Source organism: Sciurus vulgaris (assembly GCF_902686455.1).
Source record: "Sciurus vulgaris genome assembly, chromosome: 3".
NCBI lineage: Eukaryota > Metazoa > Chordata > Mammalia > Rodentia > Sciuridae > Sciurus > Sciurus vulgaris.
Genome location: NC_136463.1, coordinates 41,850,802 through 41,876,234, shown reverse-complemented (window position 1 = coordinate 41,876,234; position 25,433 = coordinate 41,850,802). Strand labels below are relative to the sequence as shown.

At 41.4% G+C, this 25,433-nt stretch overlaps 1 protein-coding gene across 1 annotated transcript in view; it reads right to left on the bottom strand.

Moving 5' to 3' along the window:
- Positions 1–25,433, bottom strand: part of USP22 (ubiquitin specific peptidase 22) — a 40,814-nt gene that overhangs the window by 4,649 nt on the left and 10,732 nt on the right. Inside the window, exons 2-11 of the mRNA XM_079134343.1 lie at positions 22,229–22,361; positions 11,629–11,742; positions 11,090–11,191; positions 10,295–10,464; positions 8,151–8,298; positions 5,567–5,672; positions 3,900–4,058; positions 2,593–2,719; positions 1,709–1,800; positions 12–74 (exon numbers count right to left, since the gene is read on the bottom strand). Of these exons, the coding sequence (XP_078990469.1) occupies positions 12–74; positions 1,709–1,800; positions 2,593–2,719; positions 3,900–4,058; positions 5,567–5,672; positions 8,151–8,298; positions 10,295–10,464; positions 11,090–11,191; positions 11,629–11,742; positions 22,229–22,361 (1,214 nt within the window). The remainder of the gene's footprint in view (positions 1–11; positions 75–1,708; positions 1,801–2,592; positions 2,720–3,899; positions 4,059–5,566; positions 5,673–8,150; positions 8,299–10,294; positions 10,465–11,089; positions 11,192–11,628; positions 11,743–22,228; positions 22,362–25,433) is intronic.

Here is a 25,433-nt window from a genome sequence, read left to right as displayed (position 1 = left end):
GCACCACGTACTTGTTGTCGTTGTTGAGACTGTCCATGGGCTGCTGGTACTGCCCATTCATCCTGCTTTCTTTACTGTAACAAAGAGCAGCAAAACTCAGAATCACTGAAAATAATTCACCAAAGAGACATGAGGTTCTAACAATCACCAACACTGAGAACAGCTAAGTGGATGCTGCCAGAGGGTGCACTTCACATGCTGTAGGTGGAGACTATCCTCATGCTGCAGTGTGTGGAATGGGACTCAAGCTGGAGGCTAAGACACCCAGGAGCCCAGCAGCATACCTCCTGGCCACTTGGCCTCCTACAGCCTCCACAGAGGGGACACAGCAGGCACACTCTCTCAAGTAGATCCCCCAGGCCTTTGCTGCCCCCAGGAGCTCCCTAGTGGGCTTTGTGACTTTGTAATGAGCCATCCTCCCACCAACTCAGTGTTAAGTCAGACCCATCACCAGCTGCCTCAGCTACTTCCGCAAAAAGAACAAAGACTATTTACCCCTCCACCAGCACTTTGGTAAAATGGGAAGGGGGCCTACTGGAAATGAGAACTCTCATGTTTTGTTTAATGCATTCACCCACCAAATGCTAGCAGAAGCTTTAAGATCTCTGAGACCCTGGTATCAGCAACCATTTCATCACCTCCCTGGACACAGAAAATCAAGGTTATGACGACTCATTTTCCCAGAGTGGGCTGACGATACAGAGCTATCATTCTGACAAACTCATTTTATCTGGGACAGTACCTGTGGACCACAAGGACAGAGCCACCAAAAGAAAGGACAAAGGAAGATGTTAATAACTAACAACAGATAATTTGCTTGAGATGGTCCAGTGAGTTGTACTATAAACCCTAAAAAAAATGTTCACCTCCCAATTCTTAGAACCTGTGAACATGACTTTGTTTATAAATAAAGGTCTTTGCAGATATCATTAAGGTTGTCCAGCCTGGATTATCTGGGTGGGCCCTAACCTTAATGACCAATGTCTTTATGAGAGAGAAGCTGAGGGATTTCAGACAGACTCAGGAGAAGACCCTGAGAACGGAACCAGTAGTGGTGTGGCCACAAAAGTACCTGGAGCCACCAGAAGCTAGAAGAGGTGAGGAATGGAACCTTACCAGATTTTCAAAAATGGGCCCTCTCAAACCTCCTGATTTCTGGTCTCCAGAACCATGAGAAAATAAATTTCTATCACTGCAAGCCATGAAGTTTGTGGATAGCAGTACATTAGTAAGCAGCATGGTTTATTTGAATATTAAATTTTAAGTGTTCTAGGAGCTGGGGAGATAGCTCAGTTCATACAGTGCTTGCCTGTCAAGCACAAGGCCCTGGGTACAATCCCCAGCACTGTGGGGGGCAGGGGGGGAGTGTTCTATAATATAAAAATCTGAAAATAAAATAAAATCCACAATCACAAAATTTTAGCATTCCAAATTTTAGCATTTCCAAATCTGTTTCATCAACTAAATCATTGCCTTCTCCTTACTATCTTGCCTCAATGAATTTCCAAGTTTGAAAGTTGATAAAGACTTGCTGGAGAAAAATTCAAAACATAAACCACCCAAGGAAAAACAATTCACTAATATATGTCTTGGGTAAGATCAGGATAAGTAATTAAGTATATGAAAAGTTAGATTTTTATTAATTGTGACAAATAGCATTCTAGAAAGGTGCTATATAACCACCCCAACAGGACAAGGTGACTCCTACCTGGAGGCCATGAAGGGTGTCATGTCCAGCTCCAGGGGAAAGGACACATATGTGGTGATCTTCCGCCTCAGTTTGGCCGAGTGCTCAAATCGCTATAGAAATGGAGGAGGGAGAGGGAACAACAAGGAGACTAAGTGACAGTTGGCTTGTGAGTTCATGAGGGCTCCTTCCTCTGGGCATCCCATCTTACTTTCTGAATTGCCTTTGGTCACATCTAGTGCTTACAGATTCAACAACACAATGCTAGTCCACACACATCTGATTTATGAAGTTCACGTCAAGTCTGGAAATGATGAGAACGCTCCATGATAAACACCAGGGGCACAAGAAAGTGATCTCAGGACAAACCCAGAAAAGGGCAGAATACAAAACAAATACCCCTAACCTGTGGCAGCAAAAATGAACATAGAGTTCCCTTCATCAATGAAAGACACTTCTTTGACTAGATGGGGAGCCGCCAAATCCAGCTATTGAGCTAGCAACCTTTTTTTAAAAAAGTTTTTAAGGGATGTTAAAATAAGAATATGTAACATCAACAATATTTGATATGAAGCCTCAAATATTAATATCTGGCCCTTTCCAGATAAAGCCCGTCAACCCTGGACTAGATCATAAATGCTAAGGGTCTTTAAGTAAAACAAAACTAGGAGAGGGAGATAGAAGAATGTGAGAAGTAATACAACTTTTTTACACACACACATACACACAAACACACTCACATCCTATCTTATCAAGAGTCACCTGCTTTTTGTTACAATTAAAAACCTCTTTCAGTAGCAGAAGGAAGCACTCACACCCTCTTGCTCCTTCGGCTTGCCTACTGACTGGCTCCAATTACAAAATGCCACTGAGCCTGACACTGGACTGCTTTCTGGAAAACTCACTTTGAGATGAAAGCAGGCCACGATGGGCAGCTTCTTCATGGTGAGCTGCTTGGTTGACTCCTGGTAGCTGTGGCACCCACTGCATTTGATCTTGGCACTGCTTCCCAAGTGCTCTGGTCTGGTAAATCTACAAGACATTTAAAAAATGTTTTTAGCTGGGCATGGTAGTGCACACCTATAATCTCAGCAACTCCAGAGGCTGAGGCAGGAAGATCACAAATTCAAGGCCAGCTTGGCAACTTCCTGTCTCAAAATAAAAAGGGCTGGGTAGTTCAGGTGCAGGGCCCTGGGTTCAATCCCCAGTACAGGGGGAAGATGAGTTTTTAGGGAAAAAATGAAGGATAATGGACAGGAAAGGAAGAACAAAGGAATGTTTTATCACTACTGGTATGCTAAGACTTGCTACAGAAAAATATAAAGCATAAACTGTCTATCTGAGAAGTAATTCAGTTAAGGTTGTTTATCATTTCACAATGAAAAAAACATGAAACTTTTTACATCATCTTCTCTCCAAACTTTTATATTACTGGAATTTATGACTAAATTAAGTAATAAAGACTCTCTTGGAAAAATGTTTTTGGTTATTTCTTTGCTTGTCTTCTAAAAGCTGATACCCCATTTTACTATTGGGACCTATCAATCCAACAAAGTTGATGCGTTTAAAAGATTTTTAAATATAACTTTGATCCTGCTTTGTAGCAAGATGAATCATAAAACTGTGCCCTTCTTTGTCTAAGGAATGCTTCACCTTAGCAAGGACTCTTCTGCAGTGACCTCTAATTAATGAAGAGCATCCTAAGTCTTACCACTTGCCTAAACCAATGAAGTAGAAAAGGAACAAATTTTAAAATGGCTATTAAGTGCAATACACCACAGATGTTTTAATCGCTTGCAGCAAAGGCCACATACATGGGAAGTGGGACCAGCTGTTAGTTCATGCTATGGTGCATGTTACCGGTTATAGAAAGTGAGGGAGCATCATGTTCTGCTCTTTGGCTCTCAGTTTGTTTACTGGGTTGGGGTGGAGTGGGAGATCAGAGGTTTGTCATACAGACATGCTATCATGCGAAGCCAGGAGACAGAAATACTAAAAAGTTTTAAAAAGGGCCATCCAGTGCAAGCTCCTGGGCATCTGCAGCCATCTACAGGCTAATGCTGCACATTCTCTCTATTCTCTACTCTGGATGGCAGAGAGAAAATACTATCCTCATCTGGCCCTGATATTTAGAGCTTTCTTCTGACCAGTTACTGCTTCTAAAGCAGCTTTCCACACGGTTTTCCCTGCCCAAATGCCATGGCTGCCTTACCTCCGCAGGCAGTCCGTGAGTGTTGTGGTACCTGATGCATGGCTCTCCCCGTTCACCACGCTGCCCTCGCTACCTGGGCTCAGGGGCCAGAACGGGGTGGAGGAGCCAGGCAGATCCAAGCTGATGTCCCAGAAGGGGTCTATGGTGGTGGAGACTCCACTGCAGAAAAGATGGAAACACAACAAGAGGACTGAGGTCCACTGCAGCTTCTGAGGCTTCTGTGCTTTTTTTGTGGTACACCAACATTGCACTTTTGTTCCAAGAATGCTTGAGGGTGGGTGCTCAAGCAGGAGCATTTGCACCTATGTGGCCTGGGCTCCCAAGGTGACCCAAGGAAGAGACATGCATAAAGCCAGTAAAGCAAGGGATACTCCTAAGTTTCTAAACCTGGGAGAGCACCACCTTAATTTAGGTTTTTTTTTTTTAAGAGTAAACTTCCTGAGTTCTAGGTTCATAGGCTCTGAATCCCCAGGTCTATCTTGGCTGCATGTGGGATCTGGAGCAGCATCATTACCCAGAAACTGGCTACTGCCACCCTGGGTAGTAACAGAGACAACCTGCCACACACCCACCACACACCCGCCACACAAACACACACACACATATCACACTGAACGTACACTGGCCAGGCTGAGCAGCCCCTGCAGAATGTAAGATGTTGGATTTAGGAAGTCCAGCTCCTGCTTGTAGATTTAATTTATAGTATCAAAAAAGGGAACCTCATGGGCTGGGATTGTGGCTCAGTGGTAGAGTGCCTGCCTAGCATGTATGAGGCACTGGGTTTGATTCTTAGCACTACACATAAATAAATTAAAATTAAATTAAATTTTTTGAAAAAGGGAAACTCAGAATGGGATATTTGCTCAAGATATTTAAACAGAATGTAAATATGAAACAATCCCCCACTAATAGAATTTGATAGTTAAGGGTCAGTGAGAAACTACTCCACAATGCTCAGAGGCAAGATCCAAAACAACCTTTGCTATTTAAGAGAAAACTGTATCTGTGACACCAAGCTACAGAGACCCTTTTCCAGGACTCCATATGGACAATCCACTGTGGGCTCTCAACAACCATGGTGGATTGTGACCAGGGCTTTAAAAAATGGAACTGGAATAAAAACACCAGTGTGCACTGAGGGTGAGTGCAAGGTCCTCTGATTTAACTGCCAAGTGATTCTCATTCAGGTTCTGAGGCCTGAAGTGCTAAGCAGTTAAGTAAGTGTAACTACACCTGGCAAGAGACAGTCACTACCTTGGAGCAAATAGAAATGGGAACCAGGATGAAATAATCAGATCAACACATGGGATTATGGATGTTAGGAGTCTTCCAGGGTGATCCAGCTATTCCTGAAGGGGGCTGTTTTATTTGGTTCCAGATGTCAAAGAAATGTGGGGGATAATTCTCAAGAACACCCTGTTGGATTGAACAGTGAAGAAAACACTGACAGTCACATGTCCCATAAGGACCCCAGCCCGACAGGTTTTCTTCCATAGCCTCTGGTACTCAGTGTCACAGTCTTCAGTGACTCTGCTTTAGTGTTAGTGTTTACTTAAAAAACTCTTCAACATAACAGTTCTGCTGCCCGAGACATGCGCTAAGACCTCAGTGTGGCCCATGCAGATTCTGATGCAGCAGTTGACTGTCTGGCTGAGAGCTGCACTTACTGGCAGACCTGGCATGTGACATCAGATTGCAGTCCGCCTGTGAAGATCTGGTCGATGATGCAGTTACAGTGGTTAGGGTTGTTGGCCTTCTTCCCGTTGTCATCACCTGAGGACAGAGAACAGCTTTGTGATCAGCATCTGTGCACCTCCAGGACAGCAGACACCAGGTTTCCACATCTACCCAGCAGAGACAGGAGGAAAACAGGAGTTTTGACACTCTAAAAGGTATGTGAAGACATTTGTGATTTCAACAGACTTGACGAAGGGGCCCATCACTGTTTTAACTGATGAGAGAGCTAAGCACCTGATTTTCAATGCTCTTTGTTTCCTAGCCTCTACAAAAGATCTCTTTAGCAGCTCTCTCAGCAACAAAGTGTCTGACACCTAACAGCTTGGTAGGGTTATTGTTTTTCATGTGCAGAATAATCAAATAAATATTTTTCTAGAGAGGAAGCCCCCAACCCATTTTCCCTCATCAGCTCTAAACTTCCAAACTCCTATACTTCCAAACTCCTGTGTCTTCCCTTTTGTTCAGTATGCAATCTATAAGCAAATACAAAATTTAAGTAGCAGAGTACAAGATATATTTGAAATGTATATTCTATCTAACTTTCATTCAGTTAAACAAGGGGTATAGTGATGTATTCATTTTTACATAGATTATGTGTCAAAAAAGTAGAATTATTACAAAAGAATGGCCAGTCTTCTTAGAGCCATCCAGAATTAAGATTAGAGAAAAACACTTCCCAAAAGAACCTCAAATTCACAAGGTAAAATGTTACAAGGGATGGGAAGATATACATATACAGGAAGATATAAAGAAAGATGAGCTGGAAGATGACCCAGAGGTGACAAAAACTTATGAACAACACACAACCAAGTGCATCGAGGGCCCACAACCTGTATGTCAAAACTCTGATAACTACCTTTGTTTGTTTTGTTTTGCAGTGCTGGGGATGAAACCCAGAGCTTCGCACATGTCAGGCAATCACTATATACTGAGCCACATCCCTGCCCATGACTTCAATTTTAATGAGAAGGGCTGACATTTCTTTGCAGGCATTTTTAATGGAGTTAGGTCAGAAGAAGAAAACAATGGTGTCAGTTTTTGGTTCTATAAACATTTTAATAGCATTTTCAAACAACTTTTAATAGAGATTTCGCTTATGGAGATTCTTAATTACTTTCATAAGATGCTTACAGTAATAATTTAATAATCTTTCACAGTGGCTCTGTCCTGTTTGTGTGGCATACATTATTTGACAAAACCCAATAAAACCTAAGCTATTGAGCAAACTTCATTTGGTTCTTAGGTAAGCATTGTAAGTGTGTATGCTTTTAGTGGAAAAAAATTTTAAGTACCAACAAAACAGAACCAAAAGTCACAGCTGATCTGAACGAGTCATCCAATGTCAAGTGTAGGGGCTCTGAACTGTTGCCACAGGCTCTACGGTTACATTGGTGTGAGGTGCCACCACCCGTGAGCATAATCTCAAGAGACTAAAAGGCACTAGCAAAGCAAGCTGCTTGTTCTTTAAAAGACAATTAAAGAGAAAAGCAGCTGGGAAGGTACCACCTACAACTTAGCTGCAGGGGCCCAAGAGCCCAGGGAACCCAACAGGAAGCAAGTATCTATCTCCTTATCTTCAGAGGTGAGATCTGAACCTGCAGCCTCAGCATCACCCTCCCTCAGACCTACTAAACCAAATGTCAGCAACGTTAAGAAGCCCTAGATCCAAAGACCCACATCCACGCTTCACTGCAACCTGCAGGCCCTTTGAACTGGGAACTCCACAAGAACCGGGAAATATGTGATGAAAAAGGGAGGGAACCAATTGTGTTTCAAGCTTTCCCACCATTCCACCGGAATCTCCACTTCCAACCCTAGGAGCCACTGTGCCCTCTCCCACTTCAACCATCCAAACCCACACATGCCCAAGAACCTGAGAGGGAGCACCATGCACCAGGCCGGGCTGTGGGACTATGTTAAGGCAGAAGCCATGTTCCATTAAAATCCCAAGAGAGAGTTTAAAGTAAAAGACCTTTGGTAAGAATCAAAAGAGGATTGCAATCACAGTCAGGGATGCACCAAAAGGTGAACAGGCTTGGTCCCCTGATCCCAGTGCTCTATTATAGAGCAGTAAATCATTTGCTCTGGGGTGTCCCCATGGGAGAGGGATGGTTCCGATCATCAGTCATATTCAGAAGCTTCAGGCATGATAACCCAGAGGAACCATAGAGCAGCCACAACATGCCAAGGTCTCCAAGGAAGGTCCAACTGAGGGCTGAGATTTCACTGTTCATGATGATGGGTCGTATAGGACACCCACCATGCTGTTGCATTCCCAATAATGCCAAAGACATATGAAACTATTTCCTCTTCTTCTAAAAATAAACTACAAGGAACCTTCTTTAAGAAAATATGACCATACACAGTCTATGCAGCATATGGTGGAGTGTTCTCAGCACATCCCCCAGTTTTGGATGTACATGCCCTCATCCTCTCTTCGCTCCCTCTTCAAGGAAAACGCCTGCCCTGACCCCAGGAAAGGCGCCAGGGGACAGGGTGCAGTGCCAGTCCCACCTTTGCAGTGCCGGTGGAGGACATCCAGGGCTGCGATGAGGAACTCGTGCGCATCCTGCTGCTCGTAGCCTGCCAGGTGGCGTGCGTGGGTCCACACCAGGTGTAGCAGCTTGTATGGGATGTGAGGGGACCGGTGCCCAGAGTAAAACTGCTCAGTGAGAAGTAAAAGGGAAAAACTTGTGGGAATACACACTGGACTTGAGCATACAACAAAATAAAAGTATTTAACAGTTGCCTAGGATGGGTAAAGTCTAGCTGAAAGGGCCAGGGATATAAGTCAGTAATAAAGCAACACTGGCTTCAGTCGCTGGTACAAAGGAAAAAAAAAAAAAAGACTTGATCTGTCCAATGTTACCTTATACAAAGCAAACCTCAGGTCCAGGTTCCCACTGACATGAGCATTTCAAATCTTACCATCTGACCTACTGTGAACTCTGCTTAGAATACATGTACAATATACCTTTCTTATAATTCTGAATAAAATGATACTGTAACCAATATACCATTATTAATGATAGACTGGGGCAGGTGTAGCGAAATGGTAGTGCTTGCCTGGCATGCACAAGGCCCTGGGTTCCATCCCTAGCACCACAAAAAATAAGTAAATAAAAAAAGTCACAAAATTAGCTTTGTTCTTTCAGATTCAGAAGAGTTCACACACTCAGGAGTTCCTTCATTTGACAGTAACTGGCCGTTGTTTACACAGCAGCAGTATAAAGTGGACAAGGAAGCAAGACTGTTCAATTCTTTAACAGGCTTACACTTGTAAGACGCTGAGAGGTAGACAGCTGCTATAAGGAAGAGATGCTAGTACTGGTTGAGCATCCCTTAAACTGAAAATTTGAAATCCAAAATACTCTGTAACCTGAAACTTTATAGAGTGCATGGTACATTTTGGATTTCTGGATTAATCCAAAGATCAATTAGTAAGATCTATGCAAACATAATCCAAAACACCCTGAGATCTGACACACTTGAGGTCCCAATCATTTCATATTCTAGTCTCCCAACAATTTAAGTCTATTCAATCATATAATCCCCATAGACACCAGTATGATGCAGGAGTTAGGAATGGGTTAGGCTAGGTCTATGGCTATACCACTATAAACACACTGATTTCACCTGATCTCAAAACTAAGCAGGGTCAAGCCTAAGTACTTCAATAAGATAAATGGGTTATGCTAGGATAGAAATTGGCAACCTTTTTTATGAAAAGAGCCCAACAGGGAGTAAATTCAGCTGTGCAGGCTACATGGTCTCCACTCAGCTACTCAACTCTGAGGCTGGGCTCACATATTGTTAGCCACTGACAATATGTGAGCCAGTGGATGTAGCCATGTTCTGACAAAATAGCAAGATGACTGATAAAAGCAAGGAAGGCTGGGCCTGCCTGCTCCTGTGAGACCTGTAGGGTAAGCATCTGCCCCATTTTTAAACTGGGGTAACTGAACCTGGTCTGAGACCCCAGACCAGACATGTACTGACCCTGGGGCCAGAGTTCTGTCTTGCATTCTAATCTCCAGTTAGACCCAGACATGTATTGACCCTGGGGCCAGAGTTCTGTCTTGCATTCTAATCTCCAGTTAGACCCCGACATGGACGGGTACACCATGAGGGCAGCTAGTCAGATCAAGGGAACAGTGCCACACTTTCAGAGCAGAGGCTCACAAAGAAAGGAGGCCTTTGATGAAACACATCTGGCAGGCTATGGCAACAGAAAACCCACTTCCCTTGAGAACGAACCAGTAAAGAGCCAGCACATGTCTCCAGGCCTTCCTGAGATCCAGGGTGGTAGACAAGAGAATATAAGTGTGATAGACAAGAGAATATAAGTGTGAACTGCCAGTGTTTACAGAGATGAATGTCTTCTACCAGCTGATTCTGCCACGCCCCTTGCAAGGGCTCCTTTTCTCATCCTGGGTCAGCAGTGTGTCTCCAAAGACTATACCCACAGTCTCTTACCTAGCAATCTCTTTTGGAAAAACTGTCTTCCATAGTTTAAGCACATATTAAATATTTACTCACTACATTCAGGGTTCTGAAAATTTACCTTCCCTTATCATGGTCAATCCTATTTTATTTTCTTTAAAAGGTAAAAGAAAGCAGTTACAAAATATTCCATAGCAGAAGTTGGCAGCACTCACCTCCTGGAATAGTGACGACATCTCACATACCAGGCAGGAGCTGGGACTCTGCATCTCACACCGGTGCCTGTCAGACAGGAAGAAGTCACGCAGGAGTGGTGTGTGGGTCAGAGCCTGGACAATGCAGTTCATGAAGCACGTGTTTCCAAGGTTGATCAGCCCTCGCAGACCTGAACAGGAAGCCAGAGAGTGTGGAAGCTACTTGTACACTCAGCCATGGGTAGTGTACTGCCACAACCTGGGGGCTGCATGATCCCTTTCTTTTATTAATTCATGCAAGAAGAAATGTAATACATTCCTCATTTTTATATGAACTGTGTTGAGAAACGTTCACCACCATTAATTCCCTCTTTCTCTTCGGCCGTTGTTTTAAAACCATTACCCAAATGTGTTTTCTATAAAAAACACACTGGAACAGAGTCCCCCAAAAAACAAAATGCTTTTAAAAAATGTTCTAAAACATATTTTTTCACTTCTTAGAATACTTGGTGAACATCCTCACATACAGCCACATCATTTCTCTCCCTGAAGATCAACCTGGTTAATATACACTTGGGTTCCTTTACACATGCAAACTCTTGAAAGGTGGGAACCATCTCCACTCATTCTTCCGCACTCCAAGCCCATGGCAGTCCCTGCAGAGAACAGGTGCTGGAGACCTGGCTGTTGATCAGGTCAATCAATGACATGCAGTTTAAGCAGGGCTTAAGCAGATTCCTGTTGCATTATGCAACCTTGAGGAAGAAACCTAAAAGTGGAAATAGACTGCTGCTCTGCATGATGTCCACCACCCACCTATGGTGCAGTTAGAGGTGATTTTTCTCCTTTTAGGGTTGTGTTTCAGCAGTTCCAGCTCCCTTTTGGTTGGTTCCCAGGTTGAAAACTTCTCTCCAGCACCTAAGCAGATGAAAGATAATTTCAAGTGCTGTTGGATTAATTTTCATCAAGAATGTTTATAAACAAAAGTTGAGGGGTTCTGTACTATTTATCGGGCTGTATTTCAAAGAGGGGCATCCCTAACATCAGGGTTTTCTAACACCCTACTGTACAGGTGGGTGAGTGGCTTGCTTACAGGGGCTTCTCTTTGGTGGTGGTGGGGGGAGGTTTGTGAATACACATTTCTTGCAAAACGGCCTACTAAAGCCACCCCCATATGAATGCAAGATGATTCTTTTTTTAAATGCTTCCAATTCCTAAGTACAGAAATTGCAGTATCAATCTCACTCAGTTCCTGGGTACTTCTCTGACTATGACCAAGTTCTGCCTTTGACAGACTGGAGGGAACCACAGGATTTAGAGACAAAGCAGGTAGGTAGATTTAGGCAAAACCCAACCTTGCATCTTCCAAGCCTTCCGCTGTTCCTCTTTGGCAATTATTTCCATGTCTTTGTCATAGATGTAGTCTTGACACAAAAAGCAATAAATACCTCCATACGTGAGATCGATGGCTGCAGAGGAAGAAGGGTAGAGACAGGAAATTCAATTTAATATGGAAGGCAATGCTTCAGGACTCAAGCATATAAGTCAAGTTTCTTAGACAATGTGTGACATAGACAATAAGGGCAAAATTTCACTGACTGATATTTTAGGTTCATAAAGATTCCTGGCCACCTGACAGGGTAACAATGCTTTAATACATTGAGAATTCCTGGTCCTATCATGAAAAGGAAAGCAAGAGATGTGTGCTGTTACTTTGTTCTATTCTCTAAGAACACAAGTGAAAGTTTCTAACCAGACAAGCCTAACTTCTTGGCCAGAGCCGTCTCCTGGGCAAGGATCTTGTGCACTTTCTCAACAGCACCATCTGGAAAACAGGACCAACACCTGGGTTCTTAATCACTTTATTCTAAGGACAAAGTCCTTTGAACACCTGGAAGGCACTTTCTGAACTCAATAATTAAAAAAAAAAAAAAAGGGTGTGTGCACAGGCTTAAATTCATTAAGCACTATCAGATGCAGGGAGGTAAGGTGACAATAAAAAGCACAGACTTGGATCAATCCTAGCTCTGCCACTTACTAGTTATAAACCTTTCATAAATTACTCCACTTCCTTGCGTCTCAGTTTCCTCTTTGGTAAAATAGTGATAGTACAGTAGGTAGTATATCTCTTAGTTTGTGTGATTATCAAATCAGGACATTTAACTTAAGTACATCTCCTGATAAACAGAAATATCTTTAAAAACAGATCTTACAATACACTGGTCCCTCAGCATCTGTGGGGAATTAGTTACAAGACACCCTTGGATATTAAAATCTGTAGGTGCTCAGGTCCCTTATGTAAAATGGTGTAGTGTTTGCATATAATCTACACACATCCTCCTCTATACTCCAAATCATCTCTAGATTACTTAAAATACCTAACTACATGTAATGCTATGTAAATGATTATTATATTGCATAGTTTAGGACATAACGACCAGGGGGAGAGTCTGAGAGGGGGCAAAGGGTAGCCATGGTAATGGCTACCCTTTGCCCCCTCTCAAAAACCTGATAAAATCTCAAAAAACTATTGTGAAGTCCTCAAAAGAGATGCTACAGAGAGCTCACACGGCTGCCCTTTGACACTACATACTTATCAGCAGTACACTTCCTGGTATATGGACACTGAAATAAAATCTTGTCAAAGACCAGTTTACTTACAATAAGGACAATGGGAACTGTCAGGAGGGCACAGACATTCAACGAACCAAGCATATAGGTGAAGAAAAATACTAGTCTAGGGAAGGTGTGTCATTATTTTGGTGTTTGTCCAAGTCCTAGATCATGCCCTTCCTCAAGGTACTGTTACACAGCAATGGCACTGTATAAAACTGACTGACAGTCAACAAGGGTGCCAAGACCATCTGGGGGAAGAAAATAGCCTCTTTAGAAAACAGTGTGATGGGACAGTGTGATGTTCACACACAAATGAAGTTAGATCCCTACCTCGTATCACATGCAAAAATTAACTCATAATGGACCACAGACCAAAACATGAAATAAAAACTCTCAGAAGATAACACAGAGATAAATCTTTATGATCTGAGATTTGACAATGGATCCTTAGATTTGACACCAAAAGTATGAGCAACAGAAAGCCAGATATGATGGAACACACCTGAAATCCCAACAACTTAGGATGCTGAGGCAGGAGGATTCCATTTGAGGCCGGCCTCAGCAACTTAGTAAGACCATGTCTTAAAATCAAATAGACAGGTAGGGTCAGGCGGGTGGTGCATACATATAATCCCAGTGACTTGGGAGACTGAGGCAGGAGAAGTACAAGTTTGAGACCAGCCTCACCAAATTATCCAGGCCTTAAACTATTTAGCAAGACCTTGTCTCAAAATAAATAAGAGGTTGAGGTTGTGGCTGGGTTTGATTCTCAGCACCACATACAAAAAAATGAATAAAAGTCCATCAACAATTAAAAAAAATTAAAATAAAAAATAAAAAGGGCTGGGAATGAAGCTCAATGACCAAGCACTCCTGGATTCAATCTCTGGTACCAAAAAAAAAAAAAAAAAAGTCAATCCCAGCACCCACCCCCAAAAAGGAAAGGAAAAATAGGGAAAATTGACTTCATCAAAATGTCAAAATTAAAACTTTGCCACGCCTGGTGGTGCACACCTGTAATCCCAGTCACTCAGGAGTTAAGGCAGGAGGATTCCAAATTCAAAGCCAGCCTCAGCAACTTAGTGAGGCCCTGATCAACAAAGCAAGACCCTGTCTCTAAATAAAATGTAAAAAGGGGGAGGAGATGTGGCTTAGTGGTTAAGAGCCCCTGAATTCAATCTCTGGTACCAAAAACAAAAACAAAAACTTTATACATTAAAGCACATCATCAAGAAAATGAAAAAACAACCTAAAGAATGGGAGAAAAAGGGGCTGGGATGATGGCTCAGTGATAGAGCGTTTGCCTAGCATGTGTGAGGCACTGGGTTCGGTTCTCAGTGCCACATATAAATAAAAAAAAATTAAGATTCATCAACAACTAATAAAAATATTTTAAAAAAGAAATTTAAAAAATGGGAGAAAATATTCATGAATCATATATCCATCCAGAATAGACAGACATATAAAATATTAGGAACAAAAAGAATCCCATTAGAATATGGGCAAAAGGACTCAAACTGGTATTTCTCCAAATATACACAAATGATCCAAAAGGTACAGGAAAAAAAATATGTTCAACAGCATTGGTGATTAATAAAATGCAAACTGGGCTGGGGAAGAGTGCTTGCCTTGCATGCCCAAACACCTAGGTTCAGTCTCTGGGACTGCAAAAGAAGAAAAAAGAAAAAAAAAATGCTAATCAAAGTCACAAGAGATATTACTTCATATCTACTATGATAGCTATTTTAAAAAAGAAAAGAGGAAAAAAATGTTGGCTGGTGAGGATGCACAGAAACTGGAATCCTCATACATTGCTGGTGGGAGTATAAAATGATACAGACACCACAGCAAAGTTTGGTGGTTTAGCAAAAGTCAAAACACAAAATTAATAAATGACTCAGCTGTTGCATTTCTAGGTTTATATTAAAGAAAAATGAAAACATATGTTCACCTCAAATTACACACACATGTTCATGGCAGTATTATTCGATAAGAGCCTAAAAGTGATGGGCTGGGGCTATAGCTCAGTTGGTAGAGTGCTTGCCTTGCATGCACAAGACCCTGGGTTCAATCCCCAGCACCACCAAAAAAAAAAAAAAAAAAAAAAAAAAAAGTCTTATCAGGTGAATGGAGAAGGAAAATGTGGTATATACACAATGGAGTACTATTCAGCCATACAAAGGAATGAAATGTTAATACATACTACAACTTGGATGAGTTCTGAAAATACCCTGAGACAGAAGTCAGACATAAAAAGTTACATACTGTAAAATTCCATTCACAAGAAGAAAAACTCAGAACAGTCAAATCCTTAAGACAGCAGATCAGAAGCTGCGGAACTGGAGGTGAGAAAGAGATTACTTAATGGACATGAAGTGTTCTGAGGAGTGAAAAAATAATTCAGAGGTGGTGGACGTATACAACACATTACATGTACTATGAATTGAACATTTTAAAATGGTTAACTTTATTTTGTGTGAATTTCACTTCAACATAAAAATTAAAAATCAAAAAAACCTAAAGCAATATCTACAATCAGTAGTTCCTTGGGAGAAGAAATTCATAGTCAAAACTATTCTAAACACAAACCCTTGGACTGCTCCCAGGTCTAAAGCTGATGGGCAGGTGTCTCGCTACCTAAAACTGACCAGGGCCTCTCCTGTAGAGATGGTGTCTGCTTTTGTCTTTATAATCAACTCACTTGGGAACTCTCAAGCCAGCAGTGCTCAGGCACTCAAGAAGGGCCTCAAGAAGAGGGAATAACCATTAACTCAGAAATGAGCTGACCCCACCTCCCACCCCATACTCACCATTCTTTTTGGGCAAATGACATAACTTCTAATGTACACAAAGCTAAAGGTGTTATTTTTTAGCCCTTTGTGACTCATACAGGCAAAATCCAAGTGCCCTTTTAATTCAAACCAAAGATCTTCAATGAAACTAAAAGGTATGAAAACAAACTGCTCTAAGTTACCTGTGTTCCTACCTGTTACCTGGAATTCAAAAGCCTGAAATGTATGCCAGCACAGGAGACTACACCAAATTAAAGTTTTTTCTTAAGTGTGTGCTTTTTCACATTACCTTAAAGCAATATTATAGGGCAGCCGGACATAGAAAGTAGAGCCTTTCACTAGACCCTTCTTGTCCCACATATTCTTCTCTATCTTTCCCAAGGCCTTTGCCAATGACCCTATGACTTCTAACATTCTATCTATAAGAGCATAAGCCACAGTGTTCAGGTCTCCCTGCTGCTCCAATTAAAAACTGGACACCCCATGGAGTAATACTGAAATTCCTTTCTAAGGATCCACTCTAATGTATTACTGAATATTCCTGAGGATTCAGAAGGACTTGCCCACAAGGAAATCAATCTTGTTCCTCATACACCATGAGGTTGCTCAATTCAATTTCCCTTGAACATTCTGCAAAACACTCTCCATGAAATTAAAACCAAATACTATCAGTCTAGGAAGTTGTTCTGGGACAAGGGAAGGAGCAGCATAGGATCCATCTGTCCTCAACAGGGAAAGACTGGGAGTTTACACTTATTCATGCAGATTACACTTCACAACTTTCCTTTCCTGCTCTCCCCTTCCCTCTCCCTGCACACCTGCAGGATGCTTTCCCATGCTCCAGACCATTCTCTCAAGGAACAGCAAGCCAACCCCACTAATTCACTCAAGTGTGGCCATCTGAGGAGGTCTATAATTTAGGCATCAGAGCAAACCAAACAGGTTTCCCCCTTTAATGTGGGAGAAGGGAAAAGAAAAAGTAGTGGAGGAAGGGACAAGGAACTTTTTGCTAAAGAAAGCATGTAGGCTTTGCAGTCTGACAAGTCTGTACTCAAAGGCTGGTACTGCCATGTCTCAGTTCTATAACCTGAACAAGTTCCTCCACCCTTCTTTACTCAGCCCATGTTACCAGCTGTTCAGCAGAGTATCTATTTTTTTCCCTGTAAGGCACCCAGCATAGCACATGGTTCATCTGTGGACAGGTAATGATGCTGCTGAGCCTGCAAGGCTGTCTAGGTGGCAGAGCATTGGGCTAAAACTCACCTGTGCCTGGTCACTGAACTGTCTAAACTTAACAAGGCACACAGAAAAGCACATGTTCATCCAGCAACTGTCTTTTATGCTCCACAGCTTTTGTTTTTTGCTACTGGGAATTGAACTCAGAAGCACTCAACCACTGAGCCAAATCCCCAGTCCTATTTTGTATTTTTTACTTAGAGACAGGGTCTCACTGAGTTGCTTAGCACCCTGCCATTGCTAAGGTTGGCAATCCTGCCTCAGCCTCCTGAGCCGCTAGGACTACAGGAGTAGACCACCACTCTGTACCTGCCCAGCTTTTTGATCAAGTTACACTATAAGAATAATCTTTTGGGGGCAATAACACTCATTTTCAGATACTGAAGAGTTCTGAATCAAAACCATCAGTCTCCCACCGAGCATGCCTGTAATTCCAGAAACTTAGGAGGGTGAGGTTGGAGGATCATGAGTGCAAGGCCAGCCTTGGCAACCTAGCAAGACCCTGTCTCAAAAAATAAAAAGGAGTGGGGATACATCAGTGGTAAAGTACTTCTGGGTTCAATTCCCAATACCAAAACAGAAACAAACAAACAAAAAAACCTTCAACTTCCTATCACTCTCACAACTTTCAGCCTGTGGGAATTTGGTCACATGGCTCTTCTTGTTTTAATGAGATATCATTCATAAACCATATAATTCATTCAAAGTGCAGTCTTCCCCTATATCCACAGGAGACTGGTTCCCGAATCTCCTGTGGATGCCAAAACCCTGGGTGCTCAAATTCCTTAGATAAAATGATGTAGCATTTGCATATAACCTAGGCACATCCTCCCATTTACTTAAAGTTATCTCTAGATTACTTATTATACCCAATTCAATGTAAATATCATGAAGAGTGTAATTCAGTGACATTAATTATGTTCATAATGTTGTATACCATCACTATATTTTCAAAACTTTTTCATTGTCTCAAACAAAAACTGTAACCTAAGTATTAACTTCTTACCCCATAATCATCAACTGATGCAGAGAAAGTAGCTGACAAAATTCAGTACCATTCCATGAAAAAAACAATGAATAAACTAGGAGTAGAAGGCAAATTCCTCAATATGATAAAGGACATATGAAAAACACACAGCTGAAATGACACTCAATGGTGACAAACTGCAAGCTTTTCCTCTAAGACCAGGAAAAAGACAAAAATGCCTTTTGTGCCACTGCTGTTCAACACAATACTGCAAGGTCTAGCCAAGGCAATCAGGCAAGGAATGGAAATAAAAGGCAGTCAGACTGGAAAGAAAGTACTGTTTGCAGATGACATGATATTTTATGCAGAAAACTTTAAAAAGTCTACCCTTTCCTGAGGAAATAGTCCACAAAAACTAGTAATTCAGCAAAGCTGCAGGTTACAAAAACCAACACACAAAAACCAGCTGGATTTCTATGTAATAACCATGAATGATATGAAGAGGAAATCAAGAAAATAATTCCACTTACATTAGCATCAAAGCTAGTAAAACACTTCAGAATACACTTAATCAAGAAGTGTTATCATACACTGAAACCCACAAAACATTGCTAAAAGTTAAGAAAAAAATGAAACAACCCATGTTCATAAACTGGAAGACCTAATGTTAAGATGACAATACTAGTCAGGTGTGTACACCTGCCAATAGTGCTAACTACTCAGGAGGCTGAGGCAAGAGAACTGCTTGACCTCAGGAGTTCAAGGCCAGCCTGGACAACATAATGACACTATCTCAACAATAAAAGGGAGAAAAATGACAATTCTACCAAGTGATCTATAGATTCAATGAAATCTCTACTACAGTCTCAAAGATATTTTTGCAGGAAGAGACAATTCATTTAAAACTTAAGTGGAATGAATCTCAAAGGACCCCAAACACCTAAACAACAGTGAAAAAGAACAAAGTTGGAGAACACGTTGCCTAATTTCAAAATTTACTACACAAAGCTACAGTAAACAAAATTATGTGACACTGATTAAAGACAGACATACCAATGGAATAGAGCACCCAGAAATAAACCCTCATGTATACAGTCAAGTGATTATGCAAGAGGGCATCAAGATCTTTTGGAGGAAAGCAAAGTCTTCTCAATAAATGATGCTAGAAAAACCATGTCCCTAACTAACATACGAGCGTAAAACTTTATCTAACACCATATATAAAAATTAGGTCAAAACCAATCAAAGACCATCAAAGTCATTGAGTATAAAATTTAAATTGTAGGGCTGGGGCTGGGGCTCAGTGGTAGAGCATTTGCCTGGCATGTGTGATGCCCTGGGTTCAATCCTCAGCACTGCAAATAAATAAATAAAGGTTCATTGACTACTACAAAAATTTTTTTAAAAGTTCAATTATAAATTACTTAGAAAAAAAACCAAAAGGGAAACCTTCATAACTTTGGATTTGACAATGATTTCTTGGACAAGACACTGAAAGTACAAGCAACAAAAGACAAAAATGGATTCAGCCAGATTTTTAAGTTCTGTCTTATCAAAATTTAAATCCAAAGCACTGAGTCCTTTTTTCTTCACATAAATGTTGATACTGCAAATGACTGAAAAAACAGGTTTCAGAACCAATAATATTTTCTTCTACAAAAAAATGAAGACTGATGGCTGGAGTTGTGGCTCAGTGGCAGAGCCTTTGCCTAGCATGTGTGAGGCACTGGGTTGGATCCTCAGCACCACATATAAATAGATGAGTAAAATAAAAGGTCTACCAATATTTAAAAAAAAAAAAATGTAGACTAATGTGGTTCTTCGGTGGAAGGGAAATTTATACAACACAATTATAAGACAGCAGGTGTACACAGGAGCAGAATCAAAGTCGTGGTTACTAGAAGTAGCATCACGTCATAATGGAAACACAAAACACATGGACTAACACACACCAGAGGGCCACATCTTTCTACCTTTCCATGGTTTTGTTCCCTAAAGCAACATTTATAAAAGCTTACTCATTTTAGTGGAAGAGCAAAGCTGATCACTCAGGTTGCTAAAATGAATGACTATCACAGATTTATAAAGTGATTTTTATAGATCATGTTGGGTTAACAGTAAGATTCTCCAGAAAACTTTTAAGTAAAAATATTTATTTCCAATTTTCCATATTCTTTTAACCAAACTGTATCTGGCTCTAAATTGATCTGAGATTCAATTACAGTAGGAACATGTCATCTGTATTATTCCATCATAGCCACACTGACCTGATTAGCACCTTTGCCCTCACCTCAATGTAAGAAGTCATCACTGACAGTGGGGATCCCCCTTTGGGTTCGTAGCTGACCAGAGCTTGATGCACCACTGGCTCTCCTTCCTGACAGGCCAGTCAGCTCATTGTTACAACCTGGGTCCCCAATTTCAAGCAGTCTTTTTGCAAACAGTTGCTATTAGATGGAAATCAGATCCACTAGAAATGATTAAATTACTATAATTTCTTCTACCTCAAAAAAGAAAAACAACAAAATAAAACAAAACAAATAAAACCTCACAAAACTTGAGATAAATTATAAAGCAACATAGTAAATTGCTTAGGGGAAGGTGTTAGGGATTGAACCCAGGGGCACTTTGCCACTTAGCACCATCCCTGGCCCTTTTTATTTTTTGAAACCCCCAGCCCTTTTTATTTTTTAAACATGTGAAAAATAAATTTATCTTTTTAAAAAACTTTTTTTGTAGTTGTATATGAACAGAATGCCTTTATTTTGTTTATATTTATGCAGTACTAAGGATCAAACCCAGGGCCTCACACATGCTAGGCAAGTGCTCTGCCACTAAGCTACAGCCCCAGACCAAGATAAATTTATCTTGATGCCACACAATGTTAATGCTAAGTTGCTGAGGCTGGCCTCAAACTTGTGATGCTCCTGCCTTGGTCTCTAAGGTCTCTGAGAATACAGGTGTGTGCCATGGTGCCCTGCTGATAATGGATTTTTGTTTTGTGAATTTTTGTATTTGCTTTACATGAGCTAGTCCACGTCACCCAGAAATTAAGAAATGTTTCCTTTACAACGGAAGTGCTACTGCACACAGCCTGATGCTGAGGTGACAGCCTCTGTGTGCCCACAATACACTGTAAACATATCACATAATTCAGAGGCCTGTTCTGCCTTCAGTCATCTCCCTTCTTTCAAGGAAATGATTACAGAAGACATGCTACCTATGTTAGTCTCAGCCAAAGTGTGGGGTTCAGCCTTTGCTGTGTGCACTGCCTACAGGGAGTTTGTGCAGCAACTTCAAAAACATGCATCAAGTTATTTCTGATTAGGATATTTAGGTTAATATTTTCCAGAGAGCATGAGATTACAGAATTTTAGGAAAAGAAGACAAAAAACATCTTTTGCCAGGTTCACATGAAGCGTTTTCCAAAAACAGTTTCTCTGGCTTAGACCTCTGAAAATGGTCTTCTAAAGGAGAATCTAAAGACCTCGCAAGCATTTAACTGACGGTGCTACTTTGCAGGAGAGAAAGAAGTACTTAATGACAACAGCCAGAAAATAAAGGTGTGTGGCACACATCTGTAATCCTTGCAATTCAGGAGGTTGAGGCAGGAGGATTGCCAAGTTTAAGGCCAGTCTCAGCAACTAAGTGAGGCTCTAAACAATGTAGTGAGACCCTGACTCAAAATAAAAAATAAAAAGGGTTGGGGATGTGGCTCATTGGTAAAGCACCTCTGGGTTCAATTCTCCAGTACCAAAAAAAAAAAAAAAAAAAAAAAAAAAAATTAAAAAGGCAAGAGTAAAACTCAGTTTTATACAACTTTAGAATGTAGGAGTCTGAATTTGAATTTTTTAAAATTTTAAAAAAATTTTTAGTTGTAAATGAACACAATAACTTTTATTTTTATGAGGCGCTAAGGATCAAACCCAGTGCTAGGGAGGTGCTCTATCACTGAACTACAACCCCCAGCCAAGGAGTTTGAATTTTTAAGCATATGAAAGATACATTTATCTTGATGCCACACAATGCTGAACTAGTCTTTTCATGAACTTGCCTACTTTGGTTCCTTACTATGTTTCAAAAGGAAAAATGAAGATCTGATATTCATTCATAGAGAAAGCACTGAAAAACACACAAAGTTTCAAAGAAACGTAACCAAACACAACAAACAGCGATTGTCATTTATTATTTAAAGTCACATAAAATGTTAACACCAACTTAAAAACCCTTTGGGCAAACGGCACATGATCCATCTGAGTGAGGCTCAGTTTATCTCCTTCATTTCCCCTATATTTAGGGGAGAGAGGTGGGTAATGCCATTCCTGCCTCAGGAGGGCGCCTTACCCAGGTTGTGCCGCTTGGACTTGGCGTGTTCGTGGATGTGTTTCTTATTGAAACAGCCAAAGAAGACGCAGTAGAGGCAAGAGTGGAGACGGTTCAGGTGGACGCCACAGACATGGCAAACGCAGGACTTTGCCTGAAATTCAGAGAAGAGAATCAGTAAGTAGTGCACAAAGCATCAGGAGAGCTCAAAGAGAAATGCCAAAGCCAAGCCAAGCAATCCTGAAGCAAAGACAGGGCAATTTATTGCAAATCACTCTGCTCATTCTTTCAAGTTCCCTTAAAGGGACTTACTTATGTCAAAATTAGCTCCATATTTAAAGACAGCCCATGACCTCAACTGTCAAAACCCAATAAGTAGCCAGGTGTGGCGGCACACACCTATAGTCCCTGTTACCTAGAGAGCTAACGTAAGAGAATTGTGAAATGAAGGCAGCCCAGCAACATAGCACGACCTGATTTTGGAAAAACAAAAACAAAACAAAGCCTAGAAAGCTAGTGGGATGTTTACCACATTCACCTTCCCAGTCCCAACAGGCATCCTAAGTCAGCTCTGTCCCACTCCAGGCCAGCTACTCACACCCTGAGTATCATTTGAGGCTTGATAACCCTGATTGCAAGAGCACATACTTTTAGAAGCAAAAGGACAAAACAAAAATCACACAGACAGCTGGATGTGGTGGTGCACACCTGTAACTCCAGCAACTTGGGAGGCTGAGGCAGGAGGATGTCATGTTCAAAGTCAGCCTCAAAAACTTAGCCATACCCTGTCTCGAAATAAAAAATAAAAGGATAGGGAATATGGCTCAGTGGTTAAACACCCCAGTGTTCAATACCTGGTCCCCACACCACCCCCACCCCCAAACACACACATACACACACACACACACATACACACGCACACACGCACACACACACACACACAGAGAAAATAGGAGGTTGAACTAAAGCAATATACACAAACAAGAAAAAAGTAACAACAATTTATTACTGAGAAATAGACCACAGGAACATAACATTTTAACAGCAGCAAGTATGAGTGCAGTGGTAAACAATTCTTATGTGCCCACAACACACAAAAGGATGGCTGACTTCTAGCACTACAGGGGACACCTAGAAAGAGGTGACATCTCAAGGAATTTCCACTGGGCTATTCTGGTACCACTTGAGTAAACACAAATACCAACAAGAATGAATTATTTACACTGAGAATTCCAAGCCCATGTTGAAATTAATACTAGAGACACACACACACAAATTCTCTCTCAGTCATCCTCATAAATGAATTCCAACTAACAGTTACAGTGGAAAAGACAAAAATATAAAATCTTCATTCTATAATCATAATAATAACTGAGTCAAGAAAGAATCATCAATGGACTCTAAAATCACTGGGTAAAAAAAAAATAGTAATCCACAAAAGCTAAAACAGCAGAAACAGACCAAATACCAGCCAACCGACAACGGGGTGGACAAACTGTGTGATGGAGTGTGATTCCCCATGAACAGGAACAAGGCAGGAGCGACAAGGTGCCGAGGGAAAGAAGTCAGATATAAAGGCCACATGTAGTATGATTCCACCCACACAAAACATTCAGAACACTAAAACCATACAGATAGGAACAAGACTGCCAAGGGCTGGGAAAGGGAGAACGAGATGAAAATGTGCTGCAACCTGAGGGTGGTGGACGGTGACCGCAGCACTAAGAACACCCTAAATGTGCTACCGTGTGTGGTTTTAAATGGTTAATTTTGTTATGTGATTTCACCTCAATCAGTGGTCAAGTGCCCCTGAGTTCAATTCCTGGTTATCCCCCCCCAAAAAAGACATGTTATATTTGTAAGTATATATATTGGGGCATTGGATATTTATAGTTTCAAACTTTTACTCCAGGAACTCAAAAGGGAAAAGCTCCCTTTAGGATTGAGAACTTGGGTCAATACCATCTAAAACAAACTGAACACTCCCCAGCAGAACAACCCAACCCATGACACACAAAGCACTGCCTCCAATACGGCCCACTTTGACTCTACTCATGAGGAAAACTCAGAGAAGTCCAAACTGAGGGACATTCTGCAAAATGACTGATCTGTTCTCTTCAAAAATACAAATGCAGAAAAGACAAAAAGTAAGCTGGAGAACTCTAGATGAACAGAATCTAAAGCAACCTAAAAAAATGCAATGCGTATCCTGGGCTGCATCATATAACCAAATGATTTTAAGTCACAAACAGCACTACTGGGAAAAGTGGTGCTGCAGTTTAGATTTGGAATGTCTCCCTAAGGCCTATGTATGGGGACTTGGTCCCCAGTTTGGTACTATTTAAGAGAGGGGGCCTAGTGGCAGGTCTCTGGGCCACTGGGGGCATGCCCTAGAAGGGGACTGTGAGGTCAATAGTTCTGCTCAGCCACCTGCTCCTGCCACGATGTGCTGCCCTGCCACAGTCCCAAAGTAATGAGGTCAACTGACCATGGACCTTAACCTCAAAAACTGTCAGCCAAAATAAACCTTTTTTCTTTATAAACTGATTATCTCTGGTATTTGTTAAGAGTATCAGAAAGCTAACACAAGAAGGGCATTTAAATAGGGACTATATGTTAGAAAATGTTATTCTATCAAAACCACACTTGGATTGTGATTGCTACACTCTGGTTATGGAGAATAGTGAGCTACTTTTTAGGGGAGGTGATCATGGCGGTGTTACCATGAAGGTCTATAACCAACGCCAGGTGACTGAGGAAGAAAGGTATAGAGGCATCAATGAATGGCTGAACCACTGTGAACTCTGCATCAACTATGTGATACGTGCAGTGCTCTTATTATTTGTTGTAGGTTTCTTATTTCACAAATACAGGAAAGCAAGTGTCAAACTGAATGAAACCCTGCTCCCCAGCAATTCCATTCCAAGGTTTATATGCAACAGAAGACACTGCGGCGGATCAGAATTTCATAGCAACATTATTTGTAATACCCCAACATAGGAAGAAGCCAAAAATATTCCCCATGAGTAAAGATGAAGGGTGGTATAATCGACTCATAGAAGACTACACAGCAAAGAGAGAGGCCTATGGGGCACTCTGTGGGGAGCAGCAAGACACAGACAAGTGCACACAGCAGGCTCCCACCATGGAACCAGCGAAGCCAGTCAATGCCTATGGAAGCCTGCACCACCGACTCCCAAAGGGCCACGGGAGGGACGCAGCAGCT